Source organism: Boleophthalmus pectinirostris, unplaced genomic scaffold (genome assembly GCF_026225935.1).
Source record: "Boleophthalmus pectinirostris isolate CB_2022bp ecotype Guang Dong unplaced genomic scaffold, ASM2622593v1 HiC_scaffold_16, whole genome shotgun sequence".
Taxonomy (NCBI): Eukaryota; Metazoa; Chordata; class Actinopteri; order Gobiiformes; family Gobiidae; genus Boleophthalmus; species Boleophthalmus pectinirostris.
This window is the reverse complement of record NW_026571095.1, coordinates 38,339,353-38,361,642: the sequence shown is the minus strand read 5'-3', so window position 1 is coordinate 38,361,642 and position 22,290 is coordinate 38,339,353. Positions and strand designations below refer to the sequence as shown.

Sequence of the window (22,290 nt, the reverse complement as noted above, 5' to 3'; positions counted from 1 at the left end):
TTACCTGCAGTGAAGCCCCGCCCCTTTACCTGGACAGTGAAGCCCCGCCCCTTTACCTGGACAGTGAAGCCCCGCCCCTTTACCTGAGCAGGTGAGGTTGACAGTGGCTCCAGAGGAGCAGGTCCTTGAGTTGGAGCGGGGACAGTCCATCAGAGCAGACTCATGTCCCTCACAGTGGAACGTCTGCCCCAGAGGAGAGAGCGCCCCCTGGAGGAGAGAAGGAGCCCCACAGTCCAGCTCCCTGCACAGCACCTCTGCCCCCCGCTGGTCCAAGTCCCCGTCACAGACCCCGGTCCAGGACCCGTCCCAGATCTGCACTGATCCTGAACACAGACCGGACCCCGAGACCAACCGCACCGACTCTGTGGACACACATGTGACATCATCACTCTGAACCAAGGACACATGTGTACATCACTCTGGACGCACACATGTGTGACATCATCACTCTGAACCAACATAGGACGCACATGTGTGACATATCATCACCATAGGAGCACACATGTGACATCATCACTGACCAATAGGACGCACACATGTGTGACATCATAGGACACACATGTGTGACATCATCACTCTGAACCAATAGGACACATGACACACATGGACACACATGTGTGACATCATCACTCTGAACCAATAGGACGCACACATGTGTGACATCATCACTCTGAACCAATAGGACGCACACATGTGTGACATCATCACTCTGAACCAATAGGACGCACTCACATGTGTGACATCATCACTCTGAACCAATAGGACGCACACATGTGTGACATCATCACTGTAGTGCAGATTTATATCTGTGGTAAATATAGTTATTACTGTTGTGAGACGTGTGTGTGTGTGTGTGTGTGTGTGATCTAAACTCTGATTGGACGTCACACATTTTACACCTGACACTCGTCTGGAGCAACTAGAAAAAACATCTGAGACAGAAAAATGTAAGATCAGACTTTTACCTGAACACACCACGTCCAGACCCCCAGAAGAAGAAGAAGCCAGAGACACATCCTCTCACTGAAGACTTCAACACACAGTCAGATGAGACCCACCACACAGGACCCACTGGAAAATCATCTCTGCGATCTCCATAAACAGCAGAGCCACAGTTCAGGTCTCTACACACACCAACCGCAGCCTCCTTCTCATAGGGTCCATAGGACTCAAACACTCGTCTCCACTTTCCTCTGACTCTCATCTCCACAGTCCCAGAACAACGACTGGCTCCTCCCACCAACCTGAGCGGCTCTGAACAGACAAGAGACAGAGTGAAGCCCCGCCCCTTTACCTGAGCACTGAAGCCCCGCCCCTTTACCTGAGCAGGTGAGGTTGACAGTGGCTCCAGAGGAGCAGGTCCTTGAGTTGGAGCGGGGACAGTCCATCAGAGCAGACTCATGGCCCTCACAGTGGAACGTCTGCCCCAGAGGAGAGAGCGCCCCCTGGAGGAGAGAAGGAGCCCCACAGTCCAGCTCCCTGCACAGCACCTCTGCCCCCCGCTGGTCCAAGTCCCCGTCACAGACCCCGGTCCAGGACCCGTCCCAGATCTGCACTGATCCTGAACACAGACCGGACCCCGAGACCAACCGCACCGACTCTGTGGACACACATGTGACATCATCACTCTGAACCAATAGGACGCACACATGTGTGACATCATCACTCTGAACCAATAGGACACACACATGTGTGACATCATCACTCTGAACCAATAGGACGCACACATGTGTGACATCATCACTCTGAACCAATAGGACGCACACATGTGTGACATCATCACTCTGAACCAATAGGACGCACACACATGTGTGACATCATCACTCTGAACCAATAGGACGCACACATGTGTGACATCATCACTCTGAACCTGAGGACGCACACACATGTGTGACATCATCACTCTGAACCAATAGGACACACACATGTGTGACATCATCACTCTGAACCAATAGGACACACATGTGTGACATCATCATCTGTGGACTGCATCATCACTCTGAACCAATAGGACGCACACATGTGTGACATCATCACTCTGAACCAATAGGACACACACATGTGTGACATCATCACTCTGAACCAATAGGACGCACACATGTGTGACATCATCACTCTGAACCAATAGGAGTGTAGTTTTCACCTGAACACTTGAGCTCCAGACTCTGCGTGAGGAAGATGTTTCAGTTTTGAAGCAGCGACTCACAGATGTTTCTTCACAGTTGTTAGAAACAGTCAGGACTTTTCTCTCTGGACCTGTTTTTCTCTCCACAGACAGAACAGTGCCACAGTCGAGCGCTGAACACAATCTGGCCCCAAACCCAAGAGTCACAGACGATGGATCCACTGTAGTCCAGTCCAGACCTGGTCTCTGAAACTCCACCTCCCCCTCACAGCGACTGGGTCCCACCAGCCTCACACTGAAAGAGTCTGAAGAGACACACAATGATACACACACACACACACACACACACACACACACACACACACAGACACACACACACACACACACACACATACACACACAGACACACACACAGACACACACACATACACACACACACACAGACACACACACACACACAGACACACACACACACACATACACACACACACACAGACACACACACACACAGACACACACACACATACACACACACAGACACACACACACACACACACACACACACAGACACACACACACACACACACACACACACACACACACACACACACACACACACACACACACACAGGTGTGTCTGTGTTGTGGGTTTGACTCCTGGTCTGTGTGAGTGTGTTGCTTCTTACCTGCCGAGTTGTTTTCTGCCAGGACCCCTGCACACAGGACCCCTGCACACAGGACCCCTGCACACAGGACCCCTGCACACAGGACCCCTGCACACAGAGTTGATGTTACACACTGTGGTGTGTTGTGTGTTAAAGTGCAGGGACAGGAGGAGAGTGTGGTGTGACGTCTCTGTGCTTCACACACTTTATCTCAGAGGAAAAAGCTCCTTTTCCTCACGTCTCTATTGATTTATTTAACCACACAGTGATGTCACAGGGTGCCCTGTCCTCACACACAAACACAAACGTGGCTTTAATCGTGCTCTGCTCTGTCGTTTCCACACAAATGGAAGAACTTACAACTTATTATTATTATTTCTTATTATTATAACTTATTACAACTTTGTCATCGTGTTTTCATATAAAAACAGAAACATGAAAAGAGGCAGGTTTAAATTCAAATAAAAATGTTTTTGTTGTCATATTAGAAAGTAAAAATATACAGAGGACTGGAGTGGAGCTGTAGAGGGGCCCGGGCTCAGAGTCACCACCAGGGGGCGCTGGATGCACAGAAGAACCACAGTCTGTATGTCACAGGCAAAACTCAGAATCCTAAAGTGTTCTATAGTTTTATTTTTGGATCTGACCGTTTGTGTCGCCTCTTTTAGACTGAGGCAGAGTGAAAATGATTAGGCCCGAGCCCCGTAAGGCCTATTCACTACGAGGAGCCAATGGGCAACGATGAGCGCTTGGGCGAATGCGAGAGGACGTCGTGCAGCTTCGTCCTCTCGGTCGCCCCCGGAACAAACAGCAGTATCACAGAAACCCACGCCCAAGACCTGAGCCATATTTACTACTGCTAAAATGAATGGAAGTCAATGGGAGGTCAGGGGGCGACCCCGACGAGATGGTGCAGACGCACCCGTCACTCACCAATGACCCCACGGTGACATGGGGAAGGTCGAGAGTTTTCAAAAAATGTATAATATGCTGTTCCAATGTTTTTGAATATATTGTTTTTGCTCGAATTATTATTATTTTTAGGCCCGAGCGGCAGAAGCTGGTGAAGGGCCTGTTAGTATCACAAAGCGATGCTCCTAGTGGGCGGAAAGTGAAATGGCGCGACATGACTCGCCCATAGTGACCAGGGACCCTCGCCATGACGTAGCAATGTGCCAGAGGTTTCCAAAAATGTATAGTTTGTCGGCCAAAAAAAGCAGAACTTTGTTGTCATGTCAGAATTTCTTTCTTCTTTTTCTTATTTTTTTTTTCTCCTAACCAACTCTCCCTTTTTTCACCCACTGAACAATGATGAAAAGTCCTGAAATTTTGCCACCTGTTAAAACTCACGCTTCTCTAAGTTTTGGCTATTTCCATTTTCCAAAAATAAATAAAATGGCTCGACTCTCAAATGCATGAGGGAATACGAATGACACACACACAAAAATTGCACTTACAGTCATGAAATTAATATTGGCTTAAACTTTGCTAAGCTTTTACAAACACCTCTGAGGACTGAGGCTCAAATTTGGTCCACATTTTCTCTGGGCAGTGAAGCGACAAAAAAATTCACACAATTTTGGAGATTTTTGCAAATTTACAAATTGCTCCCATTTGCTCAAACGAACTCTGATTATAATGAAATTTGAAACAGTTGTTAAACTCTCTGCCCTGAAGCTACTTAATGTGAAAAATATTAATTTGGTGCATTAGCGCCCCCTATAGATTGAAACAAAATGTAATAAGTTTCAGAAATTTGGCACAAAATTCAATTTTGACATCCCCATCCAAAAGTCAGTGACACCCATGTCATATTTTTGGTGTTGCCATAGCGATGACATAAACTCTCATGTTATTCCATTGGTAAAATCCACAAATCACACAAACTTTGGCCGATTTCACTCAAATTTTAATCGTGGGTTCACACCTCGACCCTGAACAGATGGATGTAAGAAAAATGGGTGTAATAGTGTTAGGATTAGGAATAGGATTTTAAAACCTGTTTTGTCAAGTTCCTATCTGGAGTCACATTCTCTTGCTGGTTTTGCAGTGGGATTTAGCCTTCGCACATTTACCAAACCAAACGCACATCGTGACAAACCTCCACATACCTCCAGAATCCTGATGACATAAATATAACTAAAACACAAGTTTTAACAATCAACTACTCTCCAAGTAACTGGAGAACTAAAACAAATCAAATATCTGGGAGTCTTTATCTCACAGGAGTTTTATAATCTGTTTACCTTCAATTGTAGTAAAATAATGGATTTAATTCAGAAAGATAGAACCCGGTGGTCATCTTTGACACTGGATTTTACCACAAGAATAGAAGCGGTGAAGTTCAACCTTTTGCCAAGATTTCTTTATCTTTTTATGTCATTACCAATTAGAATTTCAGATTCTCAGTTCAATCCAAGACAAGATAATATTGAGATTTATTTGGGCCGGTACCAGACCAAGGATCAAATTCAAAACTCTCCAGATTAGTAAAGAATGTGGAGGTTTGTCTGTCCCTAATCTGAAAGAATATTATTATGCAGCCCAACTAAGAAACATAGTTTGCTGGTGTTCTCCTGATTTTGAAGCAGGATGGAAACAAATAGAGTTGAATTTGGGAAACCCTCCACTGACGTCACAACTAGGAGGAAAAATAAAAGTGTGTAGCAGGAGAAACTATCGTGGAGAAAACTCTGCTCACATGACATGAAGTTATTAGAAAATATCATCTGTCGAAAGCAGTTGGAATCTTGATCTGGCCCTTTTCCTCCTCAAGGTTTCAACCGAGTGATACAGACTCAACTTTTTCATCTTGGAAAGAAAAAGGATTAACGTTTGTGGAGGGAAAAACTTTTAAATCGTTTGAAAATTTGAAAACTGAATTCAACTTGGAAAACACAGATTTGTTTAGATATTTACAAGTTCGTCATTTTTACAACACAGAAATAAACCAAGATGACAACAGTAATATTGCTTTTCTATATATTTATAAAACTCTGCCCAGCAAATCTGTCTGTAAACTTTATAAAGGGCTGCAAATACAAAAGGGTAATAACACATTTTATGTTAAATCTAAATGGGAGGAAGAGCAGCGTGTTGTTTTATCAGAGGATGATTGACTTTTGACGTGCAGCAAAACAACAAAAACCAACTCGCTCCAAAATGTGGAGGGAATTCAGGTGGAAGTGTTTTATACGATTCTTTATTACTCCTCAAATTCCTTCCAGAGCTCAAGGGTCAGATTCTCTTTGTTGGAGACGGTGCGGTCGCTCAAACACCAAACACTCTCAGATTTTTAATACATGTACAAAATTAAAATCAAATTAAAATCATTCTGGGATAATGTGTTTGAAAAAACAGATACAATCTTGACTTATGTCGTCCCCAAGGACCTGAAGATATTTTTGTTGGACCTTCTGTCTGGAGAGGAGATGGAAAAAGGGACAGAACCTTTTTAAGATTCTGACTTTGACATAAAAAAAAAAAAAAAACAATAACAAGAAGCTGCTTAAAAAAAACCCACTGTCAGTGAATCAGTGACTCGACATTACAGAAGAAATATTCTCCATGGAACAACTGACTTTTTTTCTACGTCTCAAAGGACATTTCTTCATGAAACACTGGACAAAATGGTTGAAATATAAACATAAAGAGACTTGACTTCTACATCCTTATAACAACAGAACACTGCCCCAGGGTTTGTGTTTGTTTGTTTCACAAAACTGAAAAAATAAAAAATAAAAAGTAAATAAATAAATAAACCTCTTAAAAAAAAGTATATATGTGTGTGTATATATATATATATATATATATATATATATATATATATATATATATATATATATATATATACATATATATATTACATGTATATATATATTTTATATATATACACATGTACAGTACAAAATGCAAAAAATAAATTTTGGTGTTAAAATTATATTTTGTTTGTATAATATGTAATTGATTTTGCTCTATGTAAATATTTGTTAAGTTGCGTGATCAATGTTCAGAAGAGGTGGGTTCATATAAGTTTTTCTTCTTTCCTCCTTTTCGAGAAATGTGTTTTTCTGTTGTTTACAATGTACATGTAGTAACATGATTATTGTTTCTCTCTTGGCACAAACTCCAAATAAAAAACAATCAATCAATCAACCATTAAAATTATAAACTGTTCTTTCCTTTTTCAGTGGGAAAACTTACAAAATCAGCAACAGATCAAATACTTATTTCCTCCACTGTTCATCAAATAAAATCTGAAAGCCAAAAAAGCCAGAACTCACCCCAACACCAGAGGGACCGGAGCATCACCCTGAGGAACATGTCCCAGAACCAGGACTGAACCAGGACCGAACCAGGACTGAACCAGGACTGAACCAGGACTGAACCAGGACCGAACCAGGACTGAACCAGGACCAGGACCGAACCAGGACTGAACCAGACTGACTGAACCAGGACTGAACCAGGACTGAACCAGGACTGAAGTAAGACTGACCTGGGACTGAAGCAGGTCTAAACCAGGTCTGAACCTGAGTCTGCTCTTTGAGCATCCTGTTTTTTAACACCTTCTTATCTTGATGGTTTGTGTTTTTTCTCGTAAAGACGAACACGTCAAATCAGATATAAAACTTTCCGAAACAGCTCATCCGCTCACGTTGGTCCAGGTCGTCATGGCAACCAACGAGCCAATCAGGAGCGAGCGTGTCAAGAGTAAAGTCCTCCGACGTGGACGACGTGTCCAACCTCCTCAGGCGTGTTTCTGATGAGGAACAGGGTTAAAACACGAGACACAGAAACAAACTTTTATTTTTATATCATATCCTAATATAAAATATATATAAAATATATAATATCCTCTTTTTAACGTCGCTCTGCCTGAGTTTTACTGTTTTTAAAATGTAAATCCATTTTCAGTGTTTAGTACCAGGACTAAACCAGGACTAAACCAGGACTAAACCAGGACTAAACCAGGACTAAACCAGAACTAAACCAGGACTAAACCAGGTCTAAACCAGGACTAAACCAGGACTAAACTAAACCAGGACTAAACCAGGACTAAACCAGGACTAAACCAGGACTAAACCAGGACTAAACCAGGAAAACCAGGACTAAACCAGGACTAAACCAGGACTAAACCAGGTAAACTAAACCAGGACTAAACCAGGACTAAACCAGGACTAAACCAGGACTAAACTTCCTCGTATATTTGAACATTTATAATAATATAAAGTCGGTCAATCTGTTTCTACATATTGTTTCATATATTTTTAAAATACATTTCTGTGCAAACAAAACTGTTTTATATTATTTCATGAATCTGTATTATAAGTTTCTTTTTTTTTTTAGTTAAGCAAACTCCAAATCACATTTTACAACTCACATTTAGTCTAACAGAGATAAAGATGAACCATGTGACGATGGATTGATTCATATATCGTCAAATACAGATGATTATTATTATTATTATTATTATTATTATTATTATTATTATTAAATCATCATTAACAGCAGCAGCAAAAAAAAAAAAACCCACACAGATTTTTTCCTCTGAGTCCTTTTTTTCTTCCTCCACATGACATTTATAATCTCCATGACATTTATCCTCCACACTGAAACGTGGATTATACTTGTATAAAGTTTGTCATAACGACGCAGATCAACTAATGTACATTTCCTGTGGAGTTTCATCACATCAAAAACCTGTTTCCTGCCCTGTGACACTTTTTACATTTTCTAAATTTAGCACTGAACTGTGTGATTTGTCAAACTCTCCTCCAGCAGCAAAACATTTTCTGTCCTTTTCAAGTCTCTGCCACAAAGTAAAAGTACAAAGTGATTCTGTGTCCGTTATCCAACAAAACACTGAACATGTTTCTGTTCATTTCTCTAGTCAAATTCTTTGAAACATTTCTCCTGAATATTTTCACAACCGTATCCATGGTTACTGACATTTTCTCTCATAACCAGCATCTCTTCATCACCAACTTTTTGTTCACAGTGTTGTCACCTCCTCCTGTTTGTTTCACCTTTTTGGTCGTTATAGTTTAGTTGAGTTGAGTTTATTGTACTTGTTCAGTGTCATGCACCATTTAGTTTATAAGACACATAAAAATCAGCAGACAGATCACACATCAAACATAAAGTGTCGTTTTACTTTCAACACAAACTGGGCCAACTTAAAAACATGACATTTAAACAGACACTTGAGTCTCTCCTCATCAGACGCAGCAAACCAACAGTGAGACACATGAGACACGACTGACAGAGCAGCTCATGATACAAACCTCACTAAAACACTCAATGACTTTCATGTTCAACCTCCTTTAAGCGGCTCAGACTCTGTTGGGCAAGTTCCTGTCAAACTCTAATGTTTTATTTATGACCTGTTACTGTCGTCTCAAAGTCATTAGTCACATTACAATATTACTGCATTTAAAATGTAAGGCATTACATTACTATTACATTACTATTACATTACTATTGCATTACTATTGCATTACTATTACATTACTATTACATTACTATTGCATTACTATTGCATTACTATTACATTACTATTACATTACTATTGCATTACTATTACATTACTATTGCATTACTATTACTATTGCATTACTATTACATTACTATTACATTACTTGCATTACTATTACATTACTATTGCATTACTATTACTATTACTATTATTACTTACATTACTATTACATTACTATTACATTACTATATTACATTACTATTGCATTACTATTACATTACTTACATTACTATTACATTACTATTACATTACTATTGCATTACTATTGCATTACTATTACTATTACTATTACATTACTATTACTATTACATTACTATACATTACTATTGCATTACTATTACATACTATTACATTACTTGCATTACTATTACATTACTATTGCATTACTATTACATTACTATTGCATTACTATTAATTACATTATTACATTACTATTAATTACTATTACATTACTATTGCATTACTATTGCATTACATTACTATTACATTACTATTACATTACTATTACATTACTATTGCATTACTATTATTACATTACTTATTACATTACTTACTATTGCATTACTATTACATTACTATTACATTGCATTACTATTGCATTACTATTACATTACTTATTACATTACTATTGCATTACTATTACATTACTATTACATTACTATTACATTACTATTGCATTACTATTACATTATTACATTACATTACTATTACTTATTTACATTACTATTGCATTACTATTATTACTATTACATTACTTACATTACTTACATTACTATTACATTACTTATTACATTACTATTGCATTATTATTACTATTACTATTACATTACTATTACTATTACTATTGCATTACTATTACATTACTATTGCATTACTATTTACTATTACTTACTATTAATTACATTATATTATTATTATATTATTACTATTACATACTATTGCATTACTATTACATTACTATTACATTACATTGCATTACTATTAATTACTATTACATTACTATTATTACTATTACATACTATTACATCTATGCATTACTATTACTATTACATACATTTACATTATTACATTATATTGCATTACATTACATTACATTACTATTACTATTACTTATATTGCATTACTATTACATTACATTACATACTATTGCATTACTATTACTATTACATTATATTACTATTATTATATTACTTTATATTGCATTACTATTACATTACTATTACTACTATTTGCATTACTATTACATTACTATTGCATTACTATTACATTACTATTGCATTACTATTGCATTACTATTACATTACTATTACATTACTATTGCATTACTATTGCATTACTATTGCATTACTATTACATTACTATTACATTACTATTGCATTACTATTACATTACTATTGCATTACTATTGCAATTACTATTACATTACATATATTGCATTACTATTTACTATTACATTACTATTGCATTACTATTACTATTACTATTGCATTACTATTGCATTACTATTACATTACTATTAATTACTATTTGCATTACTATTGCACTATTACATTACATTTGTTACTAGTTACTCTCACCAAAATAACTTTTGTGCTGTATATGGACTGAACCAGGACTAAACCAGGACTAAACCAGGTCTAAACCAGGACTAAACCAGGACTAAACCAGGTCTAAACCAGGACTAAACTAGGTAAACCAGGTCTAAACCAGGTCTAAAACCAGGACTAAACCAGGTCTAAACCAGGTCTAAACCAGGACTAAACCAGGACTAAACCAGGTCTAAACCAGGTCTAAACCAGGACTAAACCAGGACTAAACCAGGAACTAAACCAGGTCTAAACCAGGTCTAAACCAGGACTAAACCAGGACTAAACCAGGTAAACCAGGTAAACCAGGACTAAACCAGGTCTAAACCAGGACTAAACCAGGACTAAACCAGACTAAACTAAACCAGGACTAAACCAGGACTAAACCAGGACTAAACCAGGACTAAACCAGGACTAAACCAGGACTAAACCAGGACTAAACCAGGTAAACTAAACCAGGTAAACCAGGACTTAAACCAGTAAACCAGGACTAAACCAGGTCTAAACCAGGACTAAACCAGGACTAAACCAGGACTAAACCAGGACTAAACCAGGACTAAACCAGGACTAAACCAGGACTAAACCAGGACTAAACCAGGACTAAACCAGGAACTAAACCAGGTAAACCAGGTAAACCAGGACTAAACCAGGACTAAACCAGGACTAAACCAGGAAAACCAGGACTAAACCAGGACTAAACCAGGACTAAACCAGGAAAACTAAACCAGGACTAAACTGAAACCAGGTGGACTAAACCAGGATCCAGGAACCTGGTGAAGTCTAAACAGGTCTGAACCTGGACAAGTGGTTTGTGTTTTTTCTCGTAACTCAAATCAGATATAAACTTTCCGAAACAGCTCATTCCGTCACAGTTGGTCCAGGTCATGGAACAACGAGCAATCAGGAGCGAGCGTGTCAAGAGTAAAGTTCCTCAACCGTGTTTGTTTCTGTTTTGAGTTTTACTCCAGTGTTTAGTACCAGGACTAAACCAGGTGAAACAGGTCTAAACCAGGTCTAAACAGGACTAAACAGGACTCAGTGTTGGTCGGTCTTGAAGGTGACGCAGGAGAAAGGAGCGGCTCTGCTCCTCATGCAGGTCAGAGCGTCTGATTGTTCTTTACAGACTCTCTGCTGCTCGGGCTCCAGGTCCTGATTTCATCAACTATTTGCAGGTACAAGACCTGGTGCAAGACTCTGTTACAGTGTGTAACTTCTACCTTCCTTCAGCGTGTCCAGAAGTCCAACTTTTTGTGTGATGTTTCATCTTCCTCTGTCTTTTGGTGTGAGGCAGGAGACTTTGTCGGTGCAGAAAGTTTCGTCGACGTGGGTTTTGTCGGAGAGAAAACGTACAAACATACAACACTTCAGAATCACACTGATACAGACTGAACATGTATTTAAATTTGGCAGCTGAACACATTCTGTACTGTACAGGAGACAGGAGTCCCTCAGGCCAATCAGGACGCAGCAGGAGGAACGCAAACATGCATTCATACAATGTAAAAAAAACAGGGCATGCAAAATTGCACAAAAAAATAAATAAAATAAACCTGCGAGACAGCGAAAAGTGAACTGCGATAGAGGGAGGGACGAGTGTAAACCAGGTCTAAACCAGAACTGACCCAGGTCTAAACCAGGTCTAAACCAGAACTGACCCAGGTCTAAACCAGGTCTAAACCAGGTCTAAACAGCGTGGAGTTCTTTGTCAGTCCTTTCGCCCGCGGTCACCTGACGGTCTACGAGGGGCGTCTCCGGTGTTTCACCGCTGCTGATATCGAGGTGATTTTAGCGAATTTGAATGAAGAAAAACCCACCATTTCAATCCAGGTTAAAAAACATTGTAACACACGTTACTGACATTTGTACCGAGTCAAATATGACTATTTTTCCCCTTTAATGCCACATTACTGCGTTACAGTAAAAAGTAATGCATTACTGTAATCGTTACTTTTATAACATGTTACTCCAACACTGGCACAGACACACGTGCTCCTCCTCTGGGACCGACTGGACTGTTTTACAGATGTGCACATCTGGGGAGAGTGTTTCTCAGTGCATCGTTTTTTTCAAAAGCGGAAACCCTCGTCTATATGTGAACTGTTTCACTGTGTGTAAGGGGACACAAACATGAAACATCTTACAGTGTGAATGTGCCCACAGACGTCCCCAGTTTCTCACACAGTTTGACAAATGTACGTTAAATGACACTTGAGTTTGGTCAAGTGTTAACGGAGGAAACAGGAGCAGATTTTTGACATTCAAATGTCTCTTATTCAGAAACTAGAGGAACTATTGAAATAAGTAAAGTATCAGAATGTAGGAAAGAGTTACACTCCAACAGGGTCAAGTTAAACCTGTGAGATTCTTTCAAGTTCAAGACAAAAAAATAAAAAAACTCATGTCGGTAACGGAGGGAATGAAATACAATAAATCCAAACAGTGATAACTCTTGGTTCTCACTTCCATATCCTGAACAAACTGGTTTGAATATTTGCTTCATATAGTTTTCTACCATATGGGACAAGATTAGGTTGAAAAACCTCTGACTTTTTGACTCATGAGATTTTTTATTAAGAAAGTTCATGGTAACGGAGGGAAAAGTAACGGAGGGAAAATTGTACAAACAAGTAGAAGGTGCAGGATTTTACATCATTTGTTGCTTTTTTCTTCTGAAAACTTTAATATTACTTCAAAATGAAAGAAACTATTTCTATAAAATATGTCAGTCCTTCCAAGAACATTTTTATCATTTTAAAAACAAAAAAAAAATAAAAAATCCTGTCCCTTCATCAACAGTTCAAAGATGGAATAACACAAGATATGATGAAATACAAACATTTATTTACATGATTTTTGGGTCTTTGAAATTTGGGAAATAATTTTTGTTCCATGTTTCATTCATGGTCTGTTTAAAACAGATGGAACTTTAGAACCAAAAATGGAACAAAAAAAAAGGTGAACAGTTTGATAAACTCGAGTACATATGTATCTGTTCAATACACTTTTATATCAGATTTATTCACTTGAAGTTTTGGCCTTGATGTTTACTTCTGCACATGTTCCTTTCCACAAACTCATCAACTAGTTGTTCACATGTTTTTCACTCTGATGTTCCAGCGTGTGTTCGTAGAGGATCCTGTTCACACAGGTGTGGTTTACGGGCTGTTGGATGAGACTCGTCACACACTCGTCTGACCTGCGCTGTACGACTCCAGAGCAGAAACAGACTGTTGTCCAGACGCAGCCGCGATTCATTTACAAATGATTTTACCAACAATGACCAAAACAGAGAAAGAAACACACGAAGATCAGAACAAGAAGCACCGTGTGAACTGGGGGTGTGTACGTGTGGTCAGGACCTGCACACACAGAGACGACCTGGTGTCGTGAACACGTAACAACAGCATTTGTTACTTTAGGCTTTAATTAACCAGATCATTTCATGTCAGTTTTATGGTCGTGTGAGAAAGTAATCGTCTGGTGGAAACTTTCAGAGGAACAGAGTCAAGTTGAGTCGAGTTATGTGCAGATCCCAGTGCATTTATTCCAGACCAAAAAAACACAAAAGTATTTACAGAAGTCAAAAAAGGCTCAAAACAGGCCTGGGCAGAACCTGCGCACACAGCACCTCCTCCTGAACAGGTGAGCTTCTTTTAAAGGCTCTGTCCTGATTGGATGAGCTCAGTTTAACGACCAGGTAAACTCCAAATAGCTCTTAAATATTAAATGTAAAAGTAACTATTCAATTACATTAACTAGTGACGGGCAGATGTGTCACACTTTTCCTCTTGTGTGTGGAGACTGTGTCACACTGTGTTGGTGAGTGTGTTGGTTCCATCTAGTGGTTGAACAAATGTACTGCAACTGTACGACTAAAGAAACACAGTGTCATGAGTTTGCATCACTAAGATCAAGATTGAACTTTTTCCACGTGAACATAACAACTGGACCAATGTTCAATCATCTGAGTGAAATGAGAGTGAAATGTTCTTGTGATGATCCATGTGTGAGTCACATGACTGTGTGAACATCACACACAGTGTGCGATGTTCACACAGTCATGTGACTGTGAACATCACACACAGTCATGTGACTGTGTGTGATGTTCACACAGTCCTGTGACTGTGTGAACATCACACACATTGTACTTGGAACATTTGAGGACTTTTCTTTTTTTAACTTTTTGTGGGGGGATTTCAAACATTTTTATTAAGAGAAAGAAGTTTTTACAAATACAAATACACAAATACATAAATACATAAATACAAATACACAAATACAAATACACAAATACATAAATACATAAATACAAATACACAAATACAAATACAACAAATACAAAATACAAATACAATACAAAATACAAATACAAATACATAAATACAAATAACAAATACATAATACATAATATACATAAATACAAATACAATACAAATACATAAATACATACAAATACATAATACAAATACACAAATACAAATACAAATAATACAAAATACAAATACATAAATACAAATACAAATACAAATACAAATATACAAAATACAAATACACATACATAAATACACAAATACAAAATACATAAATACAAATACAAAATAAATACAAATACAAAATACACATACAAATACATAAAAATACAAATACAAATACAAATACACAAATACAAATACAAATACATACAAATACATAATACAAATACAAAATACAAAATACAAATACAAATACAAATACATAAATACAAATACACAAATACAAATACACAAATACATAAATACAAATACAAATACAAATACACAAATACATAAATACAAATACACAAATACAAATACAAATACAAATACATAAATACAAATACATAAAATACAAATACAAATACACAAATACAAATACATAAATACAAATACATAAATACAAATACACAAATACAAATACACAAATACATAAATACAAATACATACAAATACATAATACATACAAATACAAATACACAAATACATAAATACATAAATACATAAATACAAATAAATAATACATAAATACACAAAATACAAATACAATAAATACATAAATACATAAATACAAATACAAAATACATAAATACAAAAATAATACATACAATACAATAAATACATAAATACATAAATACATAAATACAATACAAATACAATACAAATACAAAACATACAAATACATAAATACAAAATACAAAATACAAATACAAATACAATACACAAATACAAATAAATACATAAATACATAATACAAATACACAAATACAATAATAAATATAAATACAAATATACAAATACATAAATACAAATACAAAATACAAAATACAAAATACAAAATACATAAATACAAATACATAAATACAAATACACAATACATAAATACATAAATACAAATACACAAATACAAATACACAAATACATAAATACATAATACAAATACAAATACAAATACAAATACAAATACACAAATACATAAATACAAATACATAAATACAAATACATAAATACACAAATACAAATACAAATACATAAATACAAATACAAATACAAATACATAAATACAAATATACAAATACATAAATACAAATACACAAATACAAATACATAAATACATAAATACAAAATACATACAAATACATACAAATACAAATACAAATACAATACAACATAAATACAAATACACAAATACATAAATACAAATACACAAATACATAAATACAAATACATAAATACAAATACATAAATACAAATACATAATACAAATACAAATACAAATACAAATACAATAATACAAATATACAAATACAAATACAATACAAAATACATAATACAAATACATACACAAATACAATACATACAATACAAAATACAAAATAAAAATCAAAATACAAATACAATAAATAATACAAATACAATACAAATACACAAATACAAATACAATACAAAATACAAATACAAATACATAATACAAATACAAAATATACAAATACAATAAAATACAAACAAATACAAATACATAAATACAAATACATAATACAAATACACAAATACAAATACAAAATACAAATACACAAATACAAATACAATACAAATCACAAATACAAAATACAAATACATAAATACATAAATACAAATACATAAATACAAATACAAATACAAATACAAATACAAATATAAATACAAATAAAATACAAATAATACATAAATACAAAATACAAATACAAATACACAAATACATAAATACAAATACATAATACATACAAAATACAAATACATAAATACAAATACAAATACAAATACAAATACATAAATACAAATACATAAATACAAATACACAAATACATAAATACAAATACAAATACAAATACAAAATAAATACATAAATACAAATACACAAATACAAATACATAAATACAAATACAAAATACATACATACATAAATACAATAATACATAAATACATAAATACATAAATACATATACAAATACATAATATACAATACAAATACACAAATAAATAAAATAATAAATACATAAATACAAATACATAAATACAATACAAATACATAAATACATAAATACACAAATACAAATACAAATACACATATAAATACATAAATACAAATACATAAATACAAATACACAAATACATAAATACAAATACACAAATACATAAATACAAATACATAAATACATAAATACAAATACACAAATACAAACATACAAATACAAATACATAAATACAAATACAAAATACAAATACAAATACACAAATACATAAATACAAATACACAAATACAAAATACAAATACATAAATACAAATACAAATACAAAATACAAATACATACAAATAAAATAATACATAAAACATACATACAATAATAAATACATAAATACAAATACATAAATACATAACATACAAATACAAATAACATAATACAAATACAAAATACAAATACAAATACTATACATAAATACAAATACACAAATACATAAATTAAATACAAATACATAATACAAATACAAAAAAAACAATACAAAAAAAAATACACAAATACAAATACATAAATACATAAATACACAAATACAAATACACAAATACAAGTACATAAATACAAATACATAAATACAAATACATAAATACATAAATACAAATACATAAATACAAATACATAAATAAATAATACATAAATACAAAATACATAAATACAAATACAAATACAAATACATAATACAAATAAATACAAATACAAATAAATACAAAATACAAATACACAAATACAAATACAAAATACAAAACACAAATAATATACATAAATACATAAATACATAAATACATAAATTACAAAATACAAATAACATACAAATACATAAATACATAAATAACATAAATACATAATACAAATACACAAATACAAATACATAAATACAAATATACATAAATACAAAATACAAATACACAAATACAAATACACAAATACAATACACAAATACAAAATACAAATAAATACAAATACAATACATAAATACAAAATACAATACATAAATACAAAATACAAATACAAATACAAAATACAAAATACACAAATACATACATAAAATACATAAATACATAAATACAATACATAAATACATAAATACAAATACACAAATACAAAATACATAAATACATAAATACAAATACCAAATACATAAATACATAAATACAAAACAAAATACATAAATAAATACAAATACAAATAATACAAATACACAATACATACATAAAATACAAATACAAAATACAAATACACAAATACAAATACATACAAAAATACATAAATACAAATACACAAATACATAAATACATAATACACAAATACAAGTATACAAATACATAAATACATAAATACATAATCAAATAATAAATACAAATACATATACAAATACACATACAAAATACCAATACACAAAATACAAAATACAAAATACAATACAAATACATAAATACAAATACAAATACATAAATACAAATACACAAATACACAAATACAATAAATACATAAAATACATAAATACATAAATACAAATACATAAATATATAAATACAAATACATAAATACAAATACATAAATACATAAATTTAAGAACAGGATCATACACATGTACACACACAGGAGGGCACCTGACACACACGGGAAGGCACCTGACACACTGGAGGGCACCTGACACACACACTGGAGGGCACCTGACACACACAGGGGGGCACCTGACACATGGGAAGGCACCTGACACACATGGGAAGGCACCTGACACACACACTGGAGGGCCCCTGACACACACAGGAGGGCCTCTGACACACACTGGAGGGCCCCTGACACACTGGAGGGCCCTGACACACACTGGAGGGCCTCTGACACACACTGGAGGGCCCCTGACACACACTGGAGGGCCTCTGACACACACTGGAGAGGGCACCTGACACACATGAGAGGGCACCTGACACACACACTGGAGGGCACCTGACACACACAGGGGGGCACCTGACACATGGGAAGGCACCTGACACACATGAGAGGGCACCTGACACACACGGGAAGGCACCTGACACACTGGAGGGCACCTGACACACACACTGGAGGGCACCTGACACACACGAAAGGGCACCTGACACACACGGGAAGGCACCTGACACACTGGAGGGCACCTGACACACACTGGAGGGGCACTGACACACACACATGAGGGCCCTGACACACGGAGGGGCCCCTGACACACACAGGAGGGCACTGACACACAATGGACACACACACACTGGAGGGCCCCTGACACACACTGGAGGGCACCTGACACACACAGGAGGGCACCTGACACACAGAGAGGGCACCTGACACACCCCTGACACACTGGAGGGCACCTGACACACACGGAGGGCACTGACCACAGAGGGCACTTGACACACTGGAGGGCACACACACTGACACACACGGGAGGCACCTGACACACACGACACATGGAGGGCACCTGACACACTGGAGGGCACCTGACACACACGGTGAAGGCACCTGACACACGGGGCACCTGACACATGGGAGGCACCTGACACACTGGAGGGCACTGACACACACACTGGAGGGCACCTGACACACACGGGAAGGCACCTGACACACACACTGGAGGGCACCTGACACACAGAGAGGGCACCTGACACACACAGGAGGGCACCTGACACACTGGAGGGCCCCTGACACACTGGAGGGCCTCTGACACACTGGAGGGCCCCTGACACACACAGGAGGGCCTCTGACACACACAGGAGGGCCTCTGACACACACTGGAGGGCCTCTGACACACTGGAGGGCCCCTGACACACACAGGAGGGCCTCTGACACACACTGGAGGGCCTCTGACACACACTGGAGGGCCCCTGACACACACTGGAGGGCACCTGACACACACACTGGAGGGCACCTGACACACAGAGAGGGCACCTGACGCACACAGGAGGGCACCTGACACACTGGAGGGCACCTGACACACTGGAGGGCCCCTGACACACACTGGAGGGCCCCTGACACACTGGAGGGCCCCTGACACACTGGAGGGCCCCTGACACACTGGAGGGCAGGTCCTTGGTATGTGTGTTATGCTCTTGGTCCTTGATAAGAATAGACCAGTGTGGAACAGGAACCCGACTCTCAGAGGGCGTGAGGCTTAAAGGGACCAGACCAGACTCAAGGACCAGACTCAAGGACCAGACTCAAGGACCAGGACCAGACCAGGACTAGACCAGGACTAAGACCAGACTGAGCCAGGGCCAGACCGGGACTGAGGTGACTTTTACAGCTGTGAAACTTTAAAGAAAACCCCAAGATCCAAGAACTACATGAACATTCAGCAAGATCCAGGTCCAGGACTAGTTCTGGACTCGGTCTGAACCAGGTCTAGACTGGGACTTAAACCAGTATTTGGAGCTGGAGGACTAGACCAGAGAGCGGAGTTGGACCCGTGGACATAAAGAGACGGAGGACTGTGGGCTGGACCAGGCTGAACCGGGACTGGACCTGGACCAGGACCAGGACCAAGACCAGGACCGGGACCAGGACCAGGACTTGGGACCAGAGCGGAGAGTGAAGATGGTCGGAGTCAAGGACTTGGTTTTGATCACCGTGAGCCACAACGTGTCCTTCGTGGGTAAGAACCAAACTCAAACACAAAACACTCTGTTTCACCTTGTGATGTCATCGTGTGGTGATACAGGAAGTGCTCCACTGTGTTTTTAAACTCCACACACCTTCACTAGAATCACCCGGAACATGTTAGCCCCATAAACCCCTAACCCTTTGTCTTTTGGTCCTGGTTTAGTCCTGGTTCAGTCCTGGTTTAGTCCTGGTTTAGTCCTGGTTCAGTCCTGGTTTAGTCCTGGTTTAGTTCTGGTTTAGTCCTGGTTTAGTCCTGGTTTAGTTCTGGTTTAGTCCTGGTTTAGTCCTGTTGGTTTAGTCCTGGTTTAGTCCTGGTTTAGGTTTAGTCCTGGTTTAGTCCTGGTTTAGTTCCTGGTTTAGTCCTTTGGTTTTTAGTCCTGGTTTAGTCCTGGTTTAGTTCTGGTTTAGTAGTCCTGGTTTAGTCCTGGTTTTAGTTCTGGTTTAGTTCCTGGTTTAGTCCTGGTTTAGTCCTGGTTCCTGGTTTAGTTCTGGTTTAGTCCTGGTTTAGTTCTGGTTTAGTCCTGGTTTAGTTCTGGTTTAGTTTTGGTTTAGTCCTGGTTTAGTTCTGGTTTAGTCCTGGTTTAGTCCTGGTTTAGTTCCCTGGTTTAGTCCTGGTTGGTTTTAGTCCTGGTTTAGTCCTGGTTTAGTTCTGGTTTAGTCCTGGTTTAGTTCTGGTTTAGTTCCTGGTTTAGTCCTGGTTTAGTTGGTTGGTTTAGTCCTGGGTTTAGTCCTGGTTTAGTTCTGGTTTAGTCCTGGTTTAGTCCTGGTTTAGTTCTGGTTTAGTCCTGGTTTAGTCCTGGTTTAGTCCTGGTTTAGTTCTGGTTTAGTCCTGGTTTAGTTCTGGTTTAGTTCTGGTTTAGTTCTGGTTTAGTCCTGGTTTAGTTTTGGTTTAGTCCTGGTTTAGTTCTGGTTTAGTCCTGGTTTAGTCTGGTTTAGTTCTGGTTTAGTCCTGGTTTAGTTCTGGTTTAGTTCTGGTTTAGTCCTGGTTTAGTTCTGGTTTAGTCCTGGTTTAGTCTGGTTTAGTCCTGGTTTAGTTCCTGGTTTAGTCCTGGTTTAGTCCTGGTTTAGTTCTGGTTTAGTTCTGGTTTAGTCCTGGTTTAGTCCTGGTTTAGTCTGGTTTAGTCCCTGGTTTAGTTCTGGTTTAGTTTTGGTTTTAGTCCTGGTTTAGTTCTGGTTTAGTCCTG

General features: G+C 37.2%; 2 protein-coding genes across 4 annotated transcripts in view; one reads left to right on the top strand and one right to left on the bottom strand.

The window, feature by feature from the left end:
• Window positions 1-982: 982 nt before the first annotated feature.
• On the bottom strand, window positions 983-7,193 carry LOC129408314 (uncharacterized). Of its 3 annotated transcripts, none has more exons than XM_055151610.1 (5): window positions 7,074-7,193; window positions 2,812-2,898; window positions 2,144-2,430; window positions 1,322-1,600; window positions 983-1,254 (listed from the first exon to the last, which is right to left on the bottom strand). In XM_055151610.1, exons 1-4 carry the CDS (start codon window positions 7,111-7,113, stop codon window positions 1,388-1,390), a joined length of 627 nt encoding a protein of 208 aa, XP_055007585.1. In that variant the 5' UTR covers window positions 7,114-7,193; the 3' UTR covers window positions 983-1,254; window positions 1,322-1,387. The 3 variants fall into 3 exon arrangements, with proteins under 3 accessions (XP_055007585.1, XP_055007586.1, XP_055007587.1); XM_055151611.1 differs by having other exon boundaries at window positions 2,812-2,883; window positions 7,074-7,186; XM_055151612.1 differs by having other exon boundaries at window positions 2,812-2,868; window positions 7,074-7,186.
• Window positions 7,194-21,040: 13,847 nt separating this feature from the next.
• Window positions 21,041-22,290, top strand: part of LOC129408284 (gap junction delta-4 protein-like) — a 4,373-nt gene continuing 3,123 nt past the window's right edge. The window contains 1 exon segment of the mRNA XM_055151431.1: window positions 21,041-21,098. Coding sequence (XP_055007406.1) covers window positions 21,041-21,098 — 58 coding nt within the window.

Excerpts from the sequence above, each read along its gene's own strand:
- LOC129408314 (XM_055151610.1), bottom strand. The coding sequence starts at position 7,113 with ATGTTCCTCAGGGTGATGCTCCGGTCCCTCTGGTGTTGGG. Across the intron at positions 2,431-2,811 it reads GGCAGAAAACAACTCGGCAG|ACTCTTTCAGTGTGAGGCTG; the intron begins GTAAGAAGCAAC and ends GTGTCTCTTCAG. Across the intron at positions 1,601-2,143 it reads TCTGGAGCTCAAGTGTTCAG|AGTCGGTGCGGTTGGTCTCG; the intron begins GTGAAAACTACA and ends GTGTGTCCACAG.